Source organism: Dendrobates tinctorius, unplaced genomic scaffold, assembly GCF_039654945.1.
Source record: "Dendrobates tinctorius isolate UK_male_01 unplaced genomic scaffold, ASM3965494v1 ptg000158l, whole genome shotgun sequence".
Taxonomy (NCBI): Eukaryota; Metazoa; Chordata; class Amphibia; order Anura; family Dendrobatidae; genus Dendrobates; species Dendrobates tinctorius.
In genome coordinates this window covers 29,653,073-29,673,938 of record NW_027361825.1, presented here as the reverse complement: position 1 = coordinate 29,673,938, position 20,866 = coordinate 29,653,073, and the positions used below count along the sequence as shown (strand labels likewise).

Genomic DNA, 20,866 nt, shown 5'->3' with positions numbered 1-20,866 from the left:
TGCTGGAACACAACCAGCCTCTAAATCTGGAATCCAGATCTCCTGTCCCTCCTCACTGTTTTCAGGATTGCATAGAACAAATGGTCATGCACTTCGACTTCGACTTCTTTCAGTGTTTATGGGATACTCTTGGCCAGTGGCTAGTTACCTCCATCACTCTCATAGACACGAATGGAGAGTCTCAAGTAGAAACACATCTTCTATACATCTTACTGTATACATCTACCTTGAACGTCAGCATGCTTGAGCAACATTCTTAAGCCGTGTCTTAACGTAGAGCTTGTGGTTTCTGTTCCAGCAAAGAAGAGATTCAAAACACTGACAAACAAGTTGTCAAAATGGAATTCTGTATTAGGGTTTCCTTTTTCCTAGGGTACAAATGGAAAAAAAAAAGTTTTAATGGAGGCCTATAGCACTCGGCGTACTTGTCACTTATATACAATATTATTAACCATATTGCAGAGAAGTTAATCCTTAAGCATGTAGTGATACAGAGGTGTTGTTTTTTTGGTTTGTTCTGTTTCCGGGGACTATAAATTCCCAGTATCAGCCTGTCTATCACAACACAAGTACTGGTAAGGCCTCTTTCACACATCAGGTTTTCGGCATCAGGCGCGATCCGGCGCTTTTGACTAAAACCGGATCCGGCGAAATGCAATGCCGGATCCGGTTTCCCCCCATTGACTTGCATTAGAGCCGGATCGAGCCGGATGGCCATGCGTTTCATCCGATTTTCGCCGGATCCGGCAATGTGACGCGATCCGGCGTCTGGAAAAAACGGCTACTGTAACGTTTTTTGTCTCCGGCGAAAAAGCCGGACACGCCGGATCCGGCGTGTCCGGCTTTTTCATACAATGAAAGCCTATGAGCGCCGCAATGCGCCGGATCCGGTTTCTTTGGTCTGAGCATGCTCAGTAGCTCTGCCCACAGGACATATATAAAAGCAAGACAATGGGACCCTCAGCCACACCCAACATGCCACCCAAGCCAAGAACCAGGAGCAGGAGAAGGCAGCAGACATCTGCAGCAGCAGCACCATCAGCACCACCCCAAATGGAGCAGCATGCTGAACAATGGGAGGGGAGTCCAGCAGCAGATGAGAGACGGTAATTATCAAATCCCCCATTCCTCCAAACTAGGGCTATGGAATATCAAGATATTCATTGGCCCTTTGTTTCTCTTTATTCAACAGCCGCCCAATAGATGCAGCAGCAGCAGCAGCAATGGCAGCAGCAGAAACACCACCCACAGCCATGGAGTCTGGCCATGAGGAAGACAGCACATCTTCTGGGAGCCCTCCCTCGCATCGTCAGCGTTTGACGGTAAGTTTTTATTTCCAAAATCCATCATCTCTGTAATATATGTGTATTCATTGCCTTTTATTTCAAAACAGGAATCACAAGATGAAGAGGAGCTCCCAGAAGAAGAAGGAAGGGGTGGACAGACACTTGGAGTGGGCTCACAATTGGTAAGTTTTTTGCATCAAACGCAGAAACACAACATCACACTACACACAACACATAGAAAACAATGTTCTGCAGACCACACACAGCAAACAAATGCCTACATCCAAAGACATAACATTTTTTGTTTTCTTCTCTAGTCTTCCCAATCTGGTGCTCGGCCAAGAGGTCCTCGCAGTGCCTCCCAGGGTCGTCGGCGACAGCAACGCGGCGGTCACCAGCGTGTAAGTATAAATATTTTTGCTTTGTTTTTTTTGCACTTTTTATTTCATTTCTTTTGTGGAGGCTAATTATGTTATTTTTGTCTTTTTCTTTAACAGCCTTCACAGCGTGCTCCCGACTCTGACGGTGAGGATGGAGGGATTGATGTGGACCGCCTCATCGATCTCGTCAGAGAAAGGGAGCCGCTCTGGAATATGGCTGACCGCCGCCACGCTGACCTGATCATTACCCGACGACTCTGGGAGGAAATCTGTTCGCTCCTTGTGGACCGCTGGGAGGACCTCGAAGCTCGGGCCCAGATTAAAGAGCGTAAGTATATACAGTACCGGTTGCTTGATTTAAACCAGTGTTTCCCGAACTCCAGTCCTCGTGGTCCCCACGGATCATGTGTTCAGGATTTCTATTTACTTTGGAAATCCTGAAAACATGACCCCTGGGGACCATGAGGACTGGAGTTTGGGAAACACTGATGTTGTATACTAACCACTTTGTCCTTTCTCGTTTCAGGGGAGAGAATTGTGAAGCGGTGGCGGTCTGTGAGGGATCGTTTCAAGAAGGAGTTCAATAAAGAGATGCGGGCCCCGAGTGGATCTGGAGGACGCAGGAGCAAGTACAAGTACGCACGAGCCCTGTCATTCCTCCGGGAGACAATGCTCACCAGAAGGTAAATATTACACACCACATGTGACAAAAAAATGTTTAGATGTAACTTTTTTTTTTCAGCCAGGGCCATACCATGTCACTATGTTAATTGTTTTTTTTTCTCTTTATTCCACAGAACGGTGAGCAGCACTCGGGAGCCTGCACGATTGGACCCTTCTGAGGCGATCCCTGAGGAGACCGGCACCGAGGGACACTTCGACCGCCCCGGTACATCTGCACCTTCCCAGCCTTCCCACACATTCGACCCATCTGTCCCATCCACCAGCACAGGAGCATCGTGGCCGCCTACATTACATGAAGCTGCTGGTGAGGAGATCGCTTTCCCTTTACCCCACCTTCTGCCCCTGCCACCTCTAGTACACCTGCGGGTACTGGGCGGCAGCGGCAGAGGGGTCAGGAAAAGACTTATGCGCCAGAGTTCTTGCATCTGAATGCATCTTTCCAGAACTGTCTAAAAGTCTTGTCAGAGCAAATCTCCGCAGGCTATCAGCAGATCAACTCCAGCATTCTGGAGGTGAAGACACTTCTGCAAACCATGCATTCAGAAGCAAGATCTTCGCCAAACCACACCTTTTTCAGGTCTGTTGTGGAGCGCATGGAAACGCTCTCTCCTGCCCAGCAGATGCATGTAATGCATTCATGCCACGCTGCTCTCCAGCAAGTTACCTCCCAACCTCCTCCTCCCACCACAGTAGTTCCTCCACCTGCACCCCCTCCAGCCACTTTCCATCCTCCCCCTCCTATTACATCTACACCCCCTCCAGCCACTTTCCATCCTCCCCCTCCTATTACATACCATCCACCTCCCCAGCACCAGCAACCTCCCCAGCACCATTAACCTCCCCAGCACCAGCAACCTCCCCAGCACCAGCAACCTCCCCAGTACCAGCAACCTCCCCAGTACCAGCAACCTCCCCAGTACCTGCAAACTCCCCAGTACCAGCAACCTCCCCAGTACCAGACATCTCCCCACTTCCAGCAACCTGCCCCGTACCAGACATCTCCCCACTTCCAGCAACCTGCCCCGTACCAGACATCTCCCCACTTCCAGCAACCTGCCCCGTACCAAACTCCTCCCCACTTCCAGCAACCTGCCCCGTACCAAACTCCACCCCACTTCCAGCAACCTGCCCCGTACCAAACTCCTTCCCCATACAACTTGCCATCAACATCATCTGCTCCTACAGTCCCTGCCCAACCCTCCACTCCACCACCCACCACCTCTTCTGCTTCCCACATGTCCACCCATTCTGTAGTTTTTTCCACACCTTCACCTCTAACTGTTCCTTCCCCACCACGATCCCAGTCCTCTCTCCACACTCCCAGTGTCGAAGTGTCCCGCAGCCCCTCCAGCAGTATTTCCACCACACACTACACAGATTTATAATGTGTGTATTTAAATAAAAATGACCAGTTTTATGGTTTCAAAGCTTTATTAAACAAGTTTATTAAAATTTTAAAAAAGTTTACTAAGAAAAACATTTTTCAATAAAAGTTAAATTATTTTCCACTGGTTGTCTGTCATTTCTTTCTGCGGCGAAAAAGGTTAAATACAGGGTATTTAAAAGGTGAAATGGTATTCAAAACTAGGTATATAACTGTGGGTAAATTTTAGCTTTTTGCCACAGTTGTATTCCTGGTTGTGTTTGAAGCAAAGTATTTCACCTAAAAAGTTGTGTTTATTGTTGGTGATTTCCTAACAATGTACACAACTTTTGTTAAAAGGTGAAATACTTTGCATAAAACACAACCAGGTACACACCTGTGGCCTAAAGCTAAAAATAGAGACCATGACAAGATAGCCAACTTTGGTTGGCAAAGGTATATACTGTTGGTACAGAAGGTACACAAGTTTGGTTAGGGCACAAATCTTTCACACTCTGTCATCCTGCCAGTGTACTCTGCCTTGAGGTGACATAAAGTATAGTGCAAAATTGTCCCTCATTACTGAAACCGTCACAGAACTTCTAGTGGTAATGTCATGGTAATCTTGCAAGGTGGTTTCTTCAGAAGTGTCCTCAATGGAAATGGGTTCCTTGCAGATAACAAAATTGTGGAGTACCACGCACGCTTTGATTACCTCGTCCACAGTTTCTGTCTTGAGGTTGATCGCAGTCAATAGGACCCGCCATTTGGCTGTCAGAATACCAAAGGTACATTCAACCATTCTTCTTGCTCTTGTGAGGCGGTAATTAAAAATGCGTTTTGGTCTTGTCAATCCTCTGCTAGAGTACGGTTTCAAAAGGTGTTCTGAAAGCTGGAAGGCTTCATCCCCTACACAGACAAATGGCATAGGTGGACCAGATGTTTGCGGCAGCGGTCTAGGTGGTGGGAACTGGAAGGTGTTTCCATACAGTTTACGCCCCATGGCAGACAGTTTGAAAACTTGAGAGTCATTGGAGCGGCCATAGGCCCCAATATCAACCGCAATAAATTTGTATTCCGCGTCAGTGATGGCCATGAGGACAATTGAAAAATATTTCTTGTAATTGAAATATTCCGATCCCGATCCAGCTGGCTTTACAATGCGGATATGTTTCCCGTCCACAGCGCCCAAGCAGTTGGGAAACTGACATATCTGTTGAAACTTGTCAGCAATTTCAATCCACCTCTCTGTTGTGGGCTCTGGTAAAAACTCTTCAGCTAAGGAGTCCCACAGTGCACGGCATGTGTACTTCACAATTCCAGATATGGTGGAAATCCTGAGTCTGTACTGGAAATGCAGTGACGAAAGGGATTCTCCAGTTGCAAGAAATATGTGGGGAATTAAAAAACAATAAATTAGTTTTAAATCACAGCATTACATACCAAAACTCAGCTATAACACTTGGAGATACAAACTACCACCAACAAGATTTCAGTGAAAGTGTGCTCTGATGCGATCACATCCAATAAATGTGGCTTACCTTAAAGTCACCATCAGACGCTCTGCGGGTGAAACAGAGAAGCGGCAATAGGTGTCCGCTTCTCTTATGAGGTGTGCAATGCCCTCCACCAAGTAATCAAAATTCTCCATTTTCATCCTAACTAGAGTTGAGCGATACCATCCGATACTTCAAAGTATCGTATCGGATGGTATCGGCCGATCTTTAAAAAAAGTATCGGTATCGCCGATTCCGATACCGGAAGTCCCATTCAAGTCTATGGGACTTCCGGTATCGGAATAAGAAAAACCCTTTCCTGCCCTTGTACAGCCTCTCTGGGGTCTGTACGGGCCTTTCGGGGGGCTGTGCCGGCCTGCCAGGGGGTCTGTGCAGGCTCCGGTGGTCTGTGCCGGCCTGCCGGTGGTCTGTGCAGGCTCCGGGGGGCTGTGCCGGCCTGCCGGGGGGCTGTGCCGGCCTGCCGGGGGGCTGTGCCGGCCTGCCGGGGGGCTGTGCAGGCTCCGGGGGGCTGTGCCGGCCTGCCGGGGGGCTGTGCCGGCCTGCCGGGGCGCTGTGCCGGCCTGCCGGGGGGCTGTGCCGGCCTGCCGGGGGGCTGTGCAGGCTCCGGGGGTCTGTGCAGGCATCGTCCGATGGGACTACAAGTCCCATCGGGCGATGCCTGCTACCATGACAGTGATTGACACATTAGCCAATGATGGGACAGTAGTAGTCCCATCATCCGGCTAATGTGTTAAATGTAAAAAAAAAAAAAAAAAAAAAATTACATGCTACATACATGCTACATACATGCTACATACATGCTACATTCATACTACATACTACATACATGCTACATTCATACTACATGCAACATACATACTACATATATACTACATGCATGCTACATACATACTACATATATACTACATGCATGCTACATACATACTACATGCTACATACATACCACATACATACTACATATATACTACATGCATGCTACATACATACTACATATATACTACATGCATGCTACATACATACTACATGCTACATACATACTACATACATACTACATATATACTACATACATGCTACATACATACTACATGCATGCTACATACATACTACATGCTACATACATACCACATACATGCTACATATATACTACATGCATGCTACATACATACTACATATATACTACATGCATGCTACATACATACTGCATGCTACATACATACTACATACATACTACATGCTACATACATACCACATATATACTACATACATACAATACATTCATACAATACATACATAGACATACAGTACATATAACATAGAGTAACATACTTACCAATACTTGTCACATTGTTCCCCGAAGCCATTGTCGTCTACGGAATAAATATTAACATAACAAACCACAAAAATACTCACCCACGATCCGAAGCAGTCCACGAGTGTGTCCCACGACGATCTTGGGTAGAGAACTGCAGCATCAGCTGTTGCTGCCGTTCTCTACGGGCTGCAGGAATCCAATGACGGAAGGTAGGTATCCTTCCGCACTGTATTCCTCCGCCACTTAAAAAAAAAAAAAGTCCCTAGTCTCACTTTATGCCATTGCTGTGTGGGAATTTCCCACACAGCAATGGCATAAAGTGAGACTAGGGACTTTTTTTTTTTTAAGTGGCGGAGGAATACAGTGCGGAAGGATACCTACCTTCCGTCATTGGATTCCTGCAGCCCGTAGAGAATGGCAGCATCATCTGATGCTGCAGTTCTCTACCCAAGATCGTCGTGGGACACACTCGTGGACTGCTTCGGATCGTTGGTGAGTATTTTTGTGGTTTGTTATGTTAATATTTATTCCGGAAAGACAATGGCTTCGGGGAACAATGTGACAAGTATTGGTAAGTATGTTACTCTATGTTATATGTACTGTATGTCTATGTATGTATTGTATGAATGTATTGTATGTAGTATATATGTAGTATGTATGTAGTATGTATGTAGCATGCATGTAGCATGTAGTATGTATGTAGCATGCATGTAGTATATATGTAGTATGTATGTAGCATGCATGTAGTATATATGTAGCATGTATGTAGTATGTATGTGGTATGTATGTAGCATGTAGTATGTATGTAGCATGCATGTAGTATGTATGTAGTATATATGTGGTATGTATGTAGTATGTATGTAGTATATATGTAGTATGTATGTAGTATATATGTAGTATGTATGTAGCATGTAGTATGTATGTAGCATGCATGTAGTATATATGTAGTATGTATGTATGTAGTATGTATGTAGCATGCATGTAGTATGTATGTAGCATGTATGTAGTATGTATGTGGTATGTATGTAGCATGTAGTATATATGTAGCATGCATGTAGTATGTATGTGGTATGTATGTAGCATGTAGTATATATGTAGCATGCATGTAGTATGTATGTAGTATGTATGTAGTATGTATGTAGCATGCAGTATGTATGTAGTATGTATGTAGTATATATGTAGTATGTATGTAGCATGCATGTAGTATGTATGTAGCATGTATGTAGTATGTATGTAGCATGTATGTAGTATGTATGTAGCATGTAGTATGTATGTAGTATTTTTTTTTTTTTTTTTTAACATTTAACACATTAGCCGGATGATGGGACTACTACTGTCCCATCATTGGCTAATGTGTCAATCACTGTCATGGTAACAGGCATCGCCCGATGGGACTTGTAGTCCCATCGGACGATGCTTGCACAGACCCCCGGACATCAGCACAGCCCCCCGGCAGGCCGGCACAGCCCCCCGGCAGGCCGGTACAGACCCCCACAGGGTGCACAGCCCCCCGGCAGGCCGGCACAGCCCCCCGGCAGGCCGGTACAGACCCCGGGCAGTCCACACAGCCCCCCGGCAGGCCGGCACAGCCCCCCGGCAGGCCGGCAGAGACCCCCGGAAGGCCCGAAATGACGGCGCATCATGATGCGCACACACCGCGCATCATGATGACGTCAGGCCGTCAATCAACTGAACTTCCGATTCCGATGCCGAATTCCGATATTGAAAAAATATCGGAAGTCGGTATCGGAATTCCGATACAGCAAGTATTGGCCGATACCCGATACTTGCGGTATCGGAATGCTCAACACTAATCCTAACATATCCAAAAAATGTATCCGGGTTTCGTCGAAGGTCCATGCAGAGTGTAGAATAGACCCCACGCGTCATTCTCTTGGCTGTGATGGGGTGGATCCACAAACGTCGTCTACGATGCCTGATGCGCTGCTGTCTCGCTCTCTCCTTCTCCAGAACAATCACCCTCAAACGATTCGCCTCCGCTCTAAAATCCGCCAAATTCTTCAAAATATTTCCAATGACAACATCCATCTTCGCCAGTAACTTGCTCTTCTCTCCAACCTGCACTTTCTCCTCTACAACCTGTCAAAGAAGGGCTGTAGGAACATGCTATATATAGTTTTCCAGTAGCCAATCCCGTTCGGAAGGCCACAAGGGTCAATTTTAAAAACCGGATCCGGCGTAATCCGTCGAAAAACGGATAGAAAAACGGATGAACCGGATGAGACGGATCCGGTTTTGTCAGTCAAGAAAAAGACGGATCCGGCAGAAAACCGGATCCGTCACATCCGGTTTTACTAAACATTTGCCGGATCCAGCATTCCGGCACGACGCCGGATCGCGCCTGACGCCGAAAACCTGATGTGTGAAAGTAGCCTAATCTAGAAGTAATCAAATGTTTTATAGAATGTCAAATGTTTTTGGAAGCTTTTAAGAAATCTATCTTTGGAGCTTTTGTGACCCAAAATGTTTTGCTTTATCTACCCAAGTGACGGCCATACCCATCAAACATCTATTGACTTGACCATTTAACTAAATACTTTAGAACAGAAAATAACTATGAGATTATTTTACCTATTATTGACCATTTTTTCCTTAGAAATAAAATGATATCAGCAATCAGGACCATTTTTGGAAAAGAATAAAATTGGTTTTCTCTAGAAAAAAAAAAGTGGACTGGAAAAAAAAGGAAAAACAAAAAATAAATTCACCATAAAAAGGCTCTGGTCATGATACTACAATATAACGATAACATTTTTTATTTGGGGACTTGACATCTAACTGAACTTTTCAGTTTTTTAAATGTTGTAACTGTAAGGAAGTGGAGGTGTTGCCCACATCTCCCCTTGAAGATATGTGTTATTTAATGCATTTCACAGATATAAATGTGATTTTGTCTGTTTGGTAGTTTGCATGCACTTAGTTGGGGAATAGATATAGTTACTAGCTGGGATTAGCCCAGAATTGGAGGGGCTATATGGGAAGACAGAACACAACTTCCTGGTAGTGAGTCAGAGCTCAGTGTTCAGCAGAGACAGACTTAGGGTATGTTTCCATGGTCAGTAAACGCTGTGGATTGGACGCTGCGTACAACCGCAGTGCCCAATCCGCAGTGGCCAGATGTTACAGCATAGTGGAGGGGATTTTATGAAATCCTATCTCCACTATGCATGCAGGGATGCCTCAGGCTTCCCTGCATAAACGGATATGCGGCGCGTCTTTCCAGACTGCAGCGCGTCTATTTATCTTGCGGAGATGCTCAGTCTCCACAAGTTAAATATCACTGTCCTATGTATAGGATGCGGTAATTCCACATGGTTCAATGAACACATGCGGAATCACCACACGTCCAAAGCGCTGCCAATACTGAACATGGAAACATACCCTTAAGGTCTTACAGCTCGTAGACTGACATGTTATAGTATGTTGTGTGTGAAGAGGGAAGTCCACAGGACATCAGATAATAAGTCCTATTGACTAAAGGCCCCGTTACACATAAAGATGCACCAGCAATCCTGACAACGATACACTAAGCAGTGCGTGTCACTTAGTTACCCGATGTGTACCTTAGATACCAGCGTCCTCGCTGGTGCTGATCGCTGGTGAAGCTGCCTGTTTGGCAACGATGAAAAAATGGTCCAGGACGATGCTGCACGATCAGCGATACCCGGTGGGGGGGTCGGTCGCTGATCCCCGTCACACAGCGCGATCTCGCTGGTGAGATCGCTGTGGTGTCGCAAAATCAGCGATCTCACTAGCGAGATCGCTGTGTGTGATGGGGCCTTAAGGAAATGACAAGAGATATTGGACAAAGATTTGAAAGACACATTTGACAGATTGGAATTCAGGCTAGACAGGTCACGTAAATGGTACAGAACTTAACCCAGGGAGAGTGGAAGGCCCACTTAAAGGGGATTGAACAAGAAGGAATTGCATCAGCAGGACTTTAGCGAACTACAGTGAAAAGGGAACTCAATTGTGAGTATTGAAAGGAAGCAATAGTCACCAATTTGGGACTTAAAGTCTCCTACGGAGAACAGAGGACTTTCAATATTTTATTGAGGAGTCGTATTGATGTACCTCAAGCAAAGGGATCCTCATTAGTCAGTTAGGAACTGAAAGTATCAGGGAGTGGCCGTAGGATTACACTTCGACCTGTGCAACCACCTCATGGGAAGACAAAGTCTGCCATAATTGTTTGCTGGATTATTAAGAGATGCAAGAGCATGAAGTACAAGTGAACTGAAGTGTTATTAAATATAACTGAAAAGTGTCCACGCCTGCTTAAAGCAAGAGAAACCTTTGTGAAGAAATCTATTACCAGATATACATAGTTCTTATCAAGGTCATGTTCAGTAAATACAAGTTTAATGTGGGACTTTTGCCTCCCTCAATTCATTCCCTAATTCCCCTGTGCGCTGCCAGGGGCCCCTGTGTGCTGCCTGGGACCCCATTCGCTGCCTGGGGCCCCCGTTTGCTGCCTGGGGCACCTGTCTGCTGCTTGAGACCTCGTTCGCTGTCTCTGCTCCCCCGTGTACTGCCTGGGGCCCCATGTGCTGCTTGGGCCCCGTTTTTGATGGCTCTCAAACGCGTGAAAAATCTGATCTACAGCAGCTGGGGTATATTCTGACCAGAAGGGGTATAATCTGGCCTAGGCCAATTTATACCCAGGGGTATAGTTTGGCCTAGGCCATAATATACCCGGGGTATATTCTGGCCCAGAGGGGTATAAACTGGCCTAGGCCACTTTAACCAGGTTTATTTTGGTCGGGGGGTTAATCTGGCCTGTTACACTGGTACAGGACCGGTACCCACGGCCCAGTTCTCTTCCTTACACATACACCATCTTGTAAGGACTTAGTGCTTCTGCCTGATGACATGAGCACTTCTGCACAGTCTACATAATGTTTAACATCATGAAACAATCACTGACCTCAGGGAGACCAGTCAAAGAAAACACTGTGGCAGCCGGCAAAGGCGTTCAATCAGTGAAATCCTAGGTGCATTGCTCCCTGGGAAATACGAATATGCAAACAAAGTCCGTGGAGCCTCATTTAAGAGTCTCAAACACGGGGCTCCAAGGACTTTATTTATTTACATAATGTTTAAGGCTGTCTTACAAAATCTGTTCTACATATCATTACTATCACTTATTTTACATCTCAAGAATTTCAAGATACTTCACTAACTTTATTTATTCCCATGATAATATCCTTACCTCCTTCATCTTGATAAGGAAACAATCTATAAAATCCCTGGCACAGTTTGGATCCAATGTCTCCTGATGATCCTTCACTTTATCCTGTACGAATGATTTCAGAGCTTTTATATTTTGGTATACTCTCTGATGTGGTCCTGGAATTTTATTAAGGAGTTGGGGGAAGGCGTTAAGCAGCTGTAAAATAAAGAAAAATCAATACTCTGAAAACTTGCTGAAGACAACCAGGTGAAACCATCACCACCCATTTTCCATATTTTTTAGGATGCCATAGTGTCAAAGTTTTTTACTTGACAAAAGTCTCCTCTTGTAATTACAATATTGTTATCAAAGTTGGGGACAAAAGTTGGGACACAAATTTGGCTCATAAATTTGGCAGCAGTGAGGGCTGTTCTTCCCCCTCTAACACATCATAGGAACACATGAGCTAGCATATCTACCAACATCATTAAAAATCTTTTAACGCAGCTCAATACATTGCTTTTTAGGTAATTACTGGTCAAGGTTTATGTACTTTAAGCTCATTTTAGTATATTTTAGCTTAATTACTACAATTTTTTTTTAATTATTTTGATTTTAAATGTTGCTTTTGTGGCATTTTCTTTTGTACCACGATTGGCTTTCTGTCGTTCAGTCTTTTAGTGGTTATTTGTACTCTTTGACATCATACAGTATGTGACCAAGATATAGTCAAGGACTGAAAATCCCAAGAACGCCTGTAAAAACCTCAGATCCCTTAAAATTTCCTTGTATATGAAAGAAGTAAATGAGAAAATGAATCTAGGAAAGAAAGGAAGAAGAAAGTGGTTTACCTGTCCTGTTCTGGAGTTTATTGTAGAGAAAGTATCTTTTATTAAGGCAAGAAGTCGAAGAAATTTCTTGTCATCATATTCAAAACGTTCACCATAAACAATGGAACATATCACGTTGGAAACCGCCAAGGTCAAAAAGTACGTTGGATCACAAGATTGGCCTGGGATAAGGATAAAATCTTATAAAGACATGGTCATCCACTTTTCATCACAATGTTAACGTTCTGTGGCATGCTGATTAATAAAATGTTTTGAAGCTTGTGATATTCTTTTGTTTGTATTTTTGCAGTTGTTGATATCATACAGATGCTCTCTGAAGCAATTGTTTAATTGACGTGTAGTGCATCCTGCAGATTTCAGGTTACATTCTTAACATTCTATATGATATAAACCACAATGTTGAATGACAATCAAAAATGATTTGATTTCAAAGTGTTCGTATCATCCATGGAGTTGCTGAATGTTTAACTTTTTTTTACATATGCATAACTATAACAAACTTTTAATTCACAATTAAAGAAACCCTTGGTAGATCACCAATCGGTTTTGGTTCTTGGAATAATTAGAGGACTGAGTGACAGAGTCAGTATAATGTGTCCCACATCTCTCCACACATTATGATGGCCTCGATATAACTCTCCACACAGTATGATCAACCTCACACAAACCTCCACACTGTTTCCCTCCAAATAGTATAATGACCCACAACATAGCCTTGCAAACAGCATAATAGCCCCTCACATAGCACTGCAAACAGTATAATGATCTCCATACAGCCCTGAAAACTGTATAGTGCCCCCCACATAGGCCTGCAAACAGAATAATGGCCCCATATAGCCTTCCAAACAGTATAATGGTTCCCACATAGCCCTCCAATAAGTATAATAGCCCCCACATAGCCCTCCAAATATTTTAATGGTCCCCACATATCCCTCCAAAAAAGTACAATGGCCCCATATAGCCCTGAAAATATAATAATGGCCCTCACATAGCCCTCCAAATAGTCTAATGGCCCCCGTATAGTCTTCCATATAGTATAATGGGCCCAACATAGCCCTCCAAATAGTTTAATGGCCCCACATAGCCCTCCATATAGTTTAATGGCCCCCACATAGCCCTGCAAATAGTTTAATAGCATAATGTCCCCCACATGTGCTCATTGATTAAAAAAATACCTCTTTTCATTCCCCTGCTGCTCTAGTCTCTTCAGAGTGTCTTTAGAAGCTCTGCATGATGTAGTGATGTCATTGCGCCCGCTGCAATGAGATATCAGAGCTCAGATGCAGAGGGAGAATGATGGAGGAGGGAGCAGACTGCCCCCTGTTCCATCATTGCTTTCAACTACACTGACAAGCAAAAGGGTAGCAATATTTTCAACTTTTGATTTTCCGGCTCCATATCTCACAATCCACTACCGTTTCCAACATGAGATTAACATAATTTTATATACAATTAACTTGGCTATCTCATACATAGATTTGACTTGCAACTATTTTACATATGATTAGTTATGCAAATTCTTGTCTTGTCACTGCATTGTTACTGTTCTGCTCCTAAAAATCTAAATTTTAGTTTTTATTATTTTGTCAGTATTTTGTAAATCCACCTTTGGCTTTCAACACTGCCTGAAACCTTCTGGGCATGCTCTCAATCAGATTCAAATATTTCTCAATCACGTTCCAATAGTTGGTGCTTACTCGTTGACTGACTTGCACAAGAGCCATTTTGCCCAGCTTGCACATACCGTGCAGCACCTTTCTGAACCCTGCTCATGTAGGTATTGTTCACATGATCAGGTTTTAAATACATTAGATAGGACTGCTCCAAGAAGGGTTTACCGTGACGTGGTGGAGTGGCTTCGTATACATTTTTTGCAAAAAAAAATATCAACTAAATACCCTGTTCTTGTTATCATTTTTTACTAGCACTGGCTGTCTACTGTTATACATTTTTTACAGCAGAGTATGTTTGCATGTTTGTCATACTGTGTTTTTTCTTTGTGTTTCAGTCTTTAGGTGGTGTGAACAGTTTCTAATTGACCTGTTCATTCTTGTGCATGTCTCATGTGTTTTTAATCTTGGGTGTTTATACAGTTTTTTGTTCTCCTCTACCCACAGTGTTCAATTAGATTAAGCTCAGCACCTCTACTTAATTGACAGTGAACCATTTTTTTCCAATCTTCACATATGGTTTGGGTCGTTGTCCTTCTGGAACACTATGTCGTTCTTTTCATACCCATAGTACTCAAGTGTATGAAGTAACTCATCTTGTAAGATACTCACATGTAGCTCAGCATTGAGACCACCACCTCACCTGGTCAAGTACCCAATGCTTTTGGTTGTGAGACAACCCCATATCATCAGGCTTCCTTGATCAAACTTGACAATTTCTTCAATTTTTCCATCCGTTTTTGCTTTGTTTCTGCCAGACCCATTTGCACCTATCAGAACCTAGTCTATTGACTTTTGTCTCATCTCTCCAAATCATCCATTTTCAGTCATCTATTGTCCACATTTCAGACTTTTTTGCAAACTCAAACCAACGCTTCTTATGATGATATTGAAGTCGAAGCATCTTCACTTTTATTGGGCCATGCTTCCAGACTGTGATCTCACTATTACAAAGCATGTGAGCCACCTCCACTGCTGTGTTTGTTGTGCCAGAACTGATGCACTTTGTGATGAGTCAACTTGTTGACTCCAATATTTTGCCTGAACATCCACCTCTTGGCTTTTGAACAGATAGATGGACGTCATTCTTCCAACTGTCATTGCACTCACATGATGCAGTTTGGCAATTTGCATGACAGAGAGGCCACTATCGATGAGCTGGATAATGCTGTTTCTGTTTTCTTGGGAAAACTTCCTGGCTGCTCCTCGATTTGAACCAGTGACCTTTTGCTTGGGAAATAATACACTGAGCTATTAGGGAATGTAGGAACAGGTTGCCTTTTTGCAGTATACTGGAAGAAAATGATTTTTACACCATACATAAATTTGACTTATACGTGTACTACAGCACATACCGATCTAAAGTTAGTACATATATACTCAAAATGTACACAAGATATCAGGGTACAAGTATAAAAGGGCATATAGCCTCAAAAATAGAGTAAATGTACAGCATGAGCATAAACCAATATGTACATAAATGATGTAACTGATAGATATGCAGAACAGTGTTGAATTAAGACAGTGTCCAGCCAAATAATACTAATGCTGAAATTGTGAAAAATGACCACAGTATAACTGTCTCAGCGACCTAATCAGTACTAGGCATAACCGCTAACAGTCGAAAAGTACAGACTGCATAAAGGAAATATACAACCTTGTGAGGCAGAGGTCCCCAGTACTATTTGGCTGAACACTGTCTTAATTCACCACTGTTCTGCATATCTATCAGTTACATCATTTATGTACATATTGGTTTATGCTCATGATGTACATTTACTCTATTTTTGAGGCTCTATGCCCTTTTATACTTGTACCCTGATATCTTGGAGACTATGTGTACATTTTGAGTATATAGGTACTAACTTTAGATCGGTATGTGCTGTAGTACATTTATATGCATTGTGCATTTATTGTCAGTGGCCATTTCACTATGTATTTTTCTCACTATTATACATGATTGCTCATAGGGATTGAGTTTGGTCTACTATATTGGTCACTATATGCCATATTAGTACTATTTTTGAAAATTTCCCATGTAGATTTATTATCTTATTTGTATGCAGACTGTATGTATATAGGAGTTATAGACACCATTTAGGCAACTATGTTGGCACATTAGTCTATAATTATATTCACTTTTTGCGTCTTTTTGGTGTCTATCTGCCATTTGGTAGTACGTGTATATACGGTACTTACATTGTGAGGCTACATTGGACTTATATCTCTGTTTTTATAGCATTTTTATTTGTTTGGCTATTATGCTATCATATTAGAAGCAGTAGTGAATGGTGAGATATGGAGCCTGAAAGTGAAAAGTTCAAAAAATTGTTAACCTTTGTTAACCTCAGTGTATTGTATCCAGGATGCCGATACAGCTGAAAGTGCAATGCCAGATGGGGGGGTCGAACCTCATAGAAGATGCATGGTCTGGTACACCACTGTCTATGCACTCTCGAGACTCAGGAGCATACAAGGCTAAGTGGTTAGCACTGCAGCTCTGGGGTCCTGGGTTCAAATCCCACCAAGGATAACGTCTGAAAGGAATTTGTATGTTCTCCCCGTGTTTGTGATGGTTTTCGCTGGGTATTCTAGTCTCTTCCCTCTCTCGAAAACATACTGAATGGGAATCTAGATTGGGAGCTCTAATGGAGACAGTGCTGATAATGTCTGAAAAGCATTGTGGAATCAATAGTGCTATATAAGTGAGTAAAATAAATATATACAGAGTTATAAAATTAAATAAAAATTATACTCACCCCACCATTCACTCATCCAGGGGCCTCAGATCCATGCCTGATCCTCAGCCAGCTCTCTTCATCCATCTGGCTTCAATCTTTTCAAGTATTCACTCTTTGGCTCCCTTGGTGCTGACTAGACCTCAATAGAGACGAGCAGATCTTTTGGAATTCAAATTTTCTGACCTTACTGAATTTTTCCCCAAAATTTGATTTCCAATTAATAAATTTGTGCAAATCTCAATATTTGTAACTCCGCGGAAATTGACATGTGGAGGAGACGAGAGAGAGGACACCGCTGAGCATAAGAGCTTACATTCTACAGGAGAAATAGCACTCTGCTGACCATAAGAGCTTCCACTCTACAGGACCGAGAGAGAGGACCCTGTTGACCAAAAGAGCTAACACGCTAGAGCAGGGGTCTCAAACTCAGGAGAGAAAATGGGCCGCACATAGAAAAAAAATTTAAGCTGGCGGGCAGTATTCCTTCCAAACTTAATACAGCTCTTACACACAGGGCTCATCTCCATACACCTTGTACACACACAGCTCCAGTCCGTACGCCTCGTACACACACGGTTCTACTCCGTGCACCTCGTACACATGCGGCTCCGCTCCGTACACCTCGTACACACGCGGCTCCGCTCCGTACAACTCGTACACATGCGGCTCCTCTCTGTAGACTTTGTACACACAGGGCTCCGCTCCGTACACTTTGTACACACGCAGCTCCGCTACGTACACCTAGTACACACACGGCTCCTCTCTGTACACTTCGTACACACACAGCTCCTCTCCGTACACCTCGTACACATGCGGCTCGGCTTCGTACACACATGGCTCCGCTCCGTACACCTCGCACACACATACACACACGGCTCCGCTCTATACACCTTGTACACACATGGCTCCACTCCGTACACCTCGCACACACACAGCTCCTCTCCGTACACCTCGTACATACACGGCTCCTTGCCGTACACCTCGTACACACATGGCTCCTCTCCGTACACATCGTACACATGCGGCTCCGCTCCATACACACACGGCTCCTCTCCATACACCTCGCTCCGTACACTTCATACACACATGGCTCTGCTCCGCACACCTCGTACACACAGCTGTGCTCCATACACTTTGTAAACACACGGCTACGCTCCGTACACACACTACTCTGCTACATCCACCCTGTAAACCCCTCCTGGCCCCACACATAAACTTACCTTCATCCAGCACCTCTGTACACACACTACTCTGCTACATCCACCCTGTAAACCCCTCCTGGCCCCACACATAAACTTACCTTCATCCAGCACCATGACACCCAGCACATACAGCAGCGTCCTGCATACACTGAGGCCCCTGATCAAATGACCCCTGACTTCTCCCCCTCCTGTGACCTCATCCCAGGTTCTGTGCACACAGAACAGCCATCGCGCGCTCCTGTATGCGCGCCTTCCACCTGCCTCAGGGAGTGAGACATGTGGTGCACCGCGGGCCGCAGATGCCTGCCTCAGGGGCAGCATGCGGCCCGCAGGCCACGTGTTTGAGACCTCTGCGCTATAGAGTGCCCCACCTACCATAAGAGCTTACACTCTACAGGAAGGAGAGGAGCCTACAGACCATAAGAGTTTACACTCTAGAGGAGAGAGAAGACCCTTCTGACCATAATAGCTTAAACTCTACAGAAAAGAGAGGACCACACTGATCTTAAGAGCTTATACTTTAGAGGAGAGAGAGGTAACTCCGTTAACCAAAGGAGCTTACACTCACCAGGAAAGAAAGAGAGAGAGGACCCCACTGATCATAAGAGCTTACACTCTACAGGAGAGATACTTACCCAGTGACAACAACTCTACCTTACAAATTGTGCTCCACTGGGAACCACTAATCTGTGAAGAACTAGGTACTGACCACCATTGTGCAAGATATGATAGTCTATTAGATAGCTGCAGGGCCTCATGGGGAGGCCCGCGCGGCCCCACAAAAAGACATTGACTGCTCGCTGATGTTTCAGCAGTGTGGAAAATTGTGTTGGACAACTTTTTTCTTGTGAACCGCAAATAGAATCTCAAAATGTTCGAATTCGTATGAAACCACAAATTTCAGGAAATTCTACTCAAACTCGGTCATCCATGGATTGATCCGCTCATCTCTAAGCTTCGAGTGTAGTCATAATGTGTCTCAAAAGAACTGAGCACCAGAGATTTTGAAGAGTAAAGAAGACTAAAGACAAATTAGAAGACTGGAGGTGAAAGGAGGAAGTGATCCAGTGAAGACCTCTGTGGGGAGCTGCTGCAGGAGGACAGCTAAAGGGTAACATAAGTATTACATTTCTATTTTTGAACTCATTCTGGACCATGAAAAGATTTAAACAAAATAGCAATCATAAGACCTCTATTTTGCTTGATGTGAGTGAATCAAATTCTAAAAAAAAAATCAGGTTCTAGCTAATCTGATTTTTTATTGTGAATTATGAAATTTGAAAATTTGAATTGCCTCAAATTGATTTGCTCATCTCTTTTCAACATTATTATCAAAATCATGCGTTTCATCCAGACAAAGTGTCTCTTATTACATTTCTTCTTACTAACCTTTCATTTTGCTAAACTCATCTTTTAGGTACTGGGCTTCTTCTTGAATCCGTTCCTCAAGACTTCTTTTCCCCATTCCAAAATTTCTCAGGGTGGTGAGGGAAAAGCGACGGAGCTGCTTCCAGCGTTCTCCATTGCTTAAAATAATTCCTATTGAAAGAGGAGATTGAATATGTGAGTATAAATCATGTTGAGTTGTAGGGGAACATTTTAATTCACAAATTCCATCTATAGCCTGCAATCAAAAAATGGATGTCTAAGATAGAATACTTACCAAAACTTTTAAACAAAATTTCAATTGCAGGAACTCTCCCTCTTTGGCTGAAGACATGAGCATTGTCTATTAACGCCTCCTTAACTGCATCACATCCGTGAAGGATGACCACTCTCCTGGGACCCAAATAAACAGTGAATACATCTCCATAAATTTTGGCAAGCTATAGCAAAAAAAGAAGACAATATGTAAATTAAAATCTTTCTGTGTATAGAATTTGTCAGTTTTCACACAGATGGCTTTGTTTTTTCTACACATATCTCAATAGCTCATACCTATGAAATAAGATTGGATATTTGAGAAGAAAAATCATATCCCTACAGTTGCTAATTAATTTTGCGATGTACAATCGTTAAGGAGTAATCGTTGTTTTAATTTTTATTTCATATATGAGTACTATGTTTAAAAATGAGTAGCTTTGTAAAATATCTTATAAGAGAAATCTGCTTCTTTCACATCTTGGATTGATCCTTCACTCTCAAGTCATGGGTAAAATCTGTGATTAGAGAAGGTTGATCCTTCCATTTCTGTAAAAGGATATGACAGTTGGTGTTTATAAGATCCTATGGAGGAGCTAGGAGGAGCTAGAAGCCAACATATAGACACTATGCTGCAAGTTCTCCTGAAATGACAGGTACAGTTCTCCACAGAAACACCAACTGTCATGTCTTAGTAATGGGGAAATCTGTTTTCATTAGAGACACATTTTATCTGTGAACTTAGTCTTTAAGATGTTGTACAAGTAAAGAACAGTTTCTCCAAAGCTAAACTCCTGTTTCTTGAACTCTTTGTTTGTACTTATCACTATGCTGGGGATCAGTGCTTTCGGCATTACCCAATATAATCCACTAGTTTGGATTAATGTGAAGAGTGTGTAGTTTGGACATCGCTACTTTGATCTCATCTGATCAGATTATCTTCTTCTCAATGCCATATAGGAGACACAGCTAGCATATAACAGAAGGTGCTTTACTCACATGAGGCCAAAGTAGATCTTTTT

At 43.4% G+C, this 20,866-nt stretch overlaps 1 protein-coding gene across 1 annotated transcript in view; it reads right to left on the bottom strand.

Annotated features, from left to right (window-relative positions):
• Positions 1–20,866, bottom strand: part of LOC141052035 (cytochrome P450 2G1-like) — a 63,613-nt gene that overhangs the window by 8,370 nt on the left and 34,377 nt on the right. Inside the window, 5 exon segments of the mRNA XM_073549214.1 lie at positions 227–368; positions 11,779–11,955; positions 12,591–12,751; positions 19,593–19,742; positions 19,867–20,029. Of these exon segments, the coding sequence (XP_073405315.1) occupies positions 227–368; positions 11,779–11,955; positions 12,591–12,751; positions 19,593–19,742; positions 19,867–20,029 (793 nt within the window).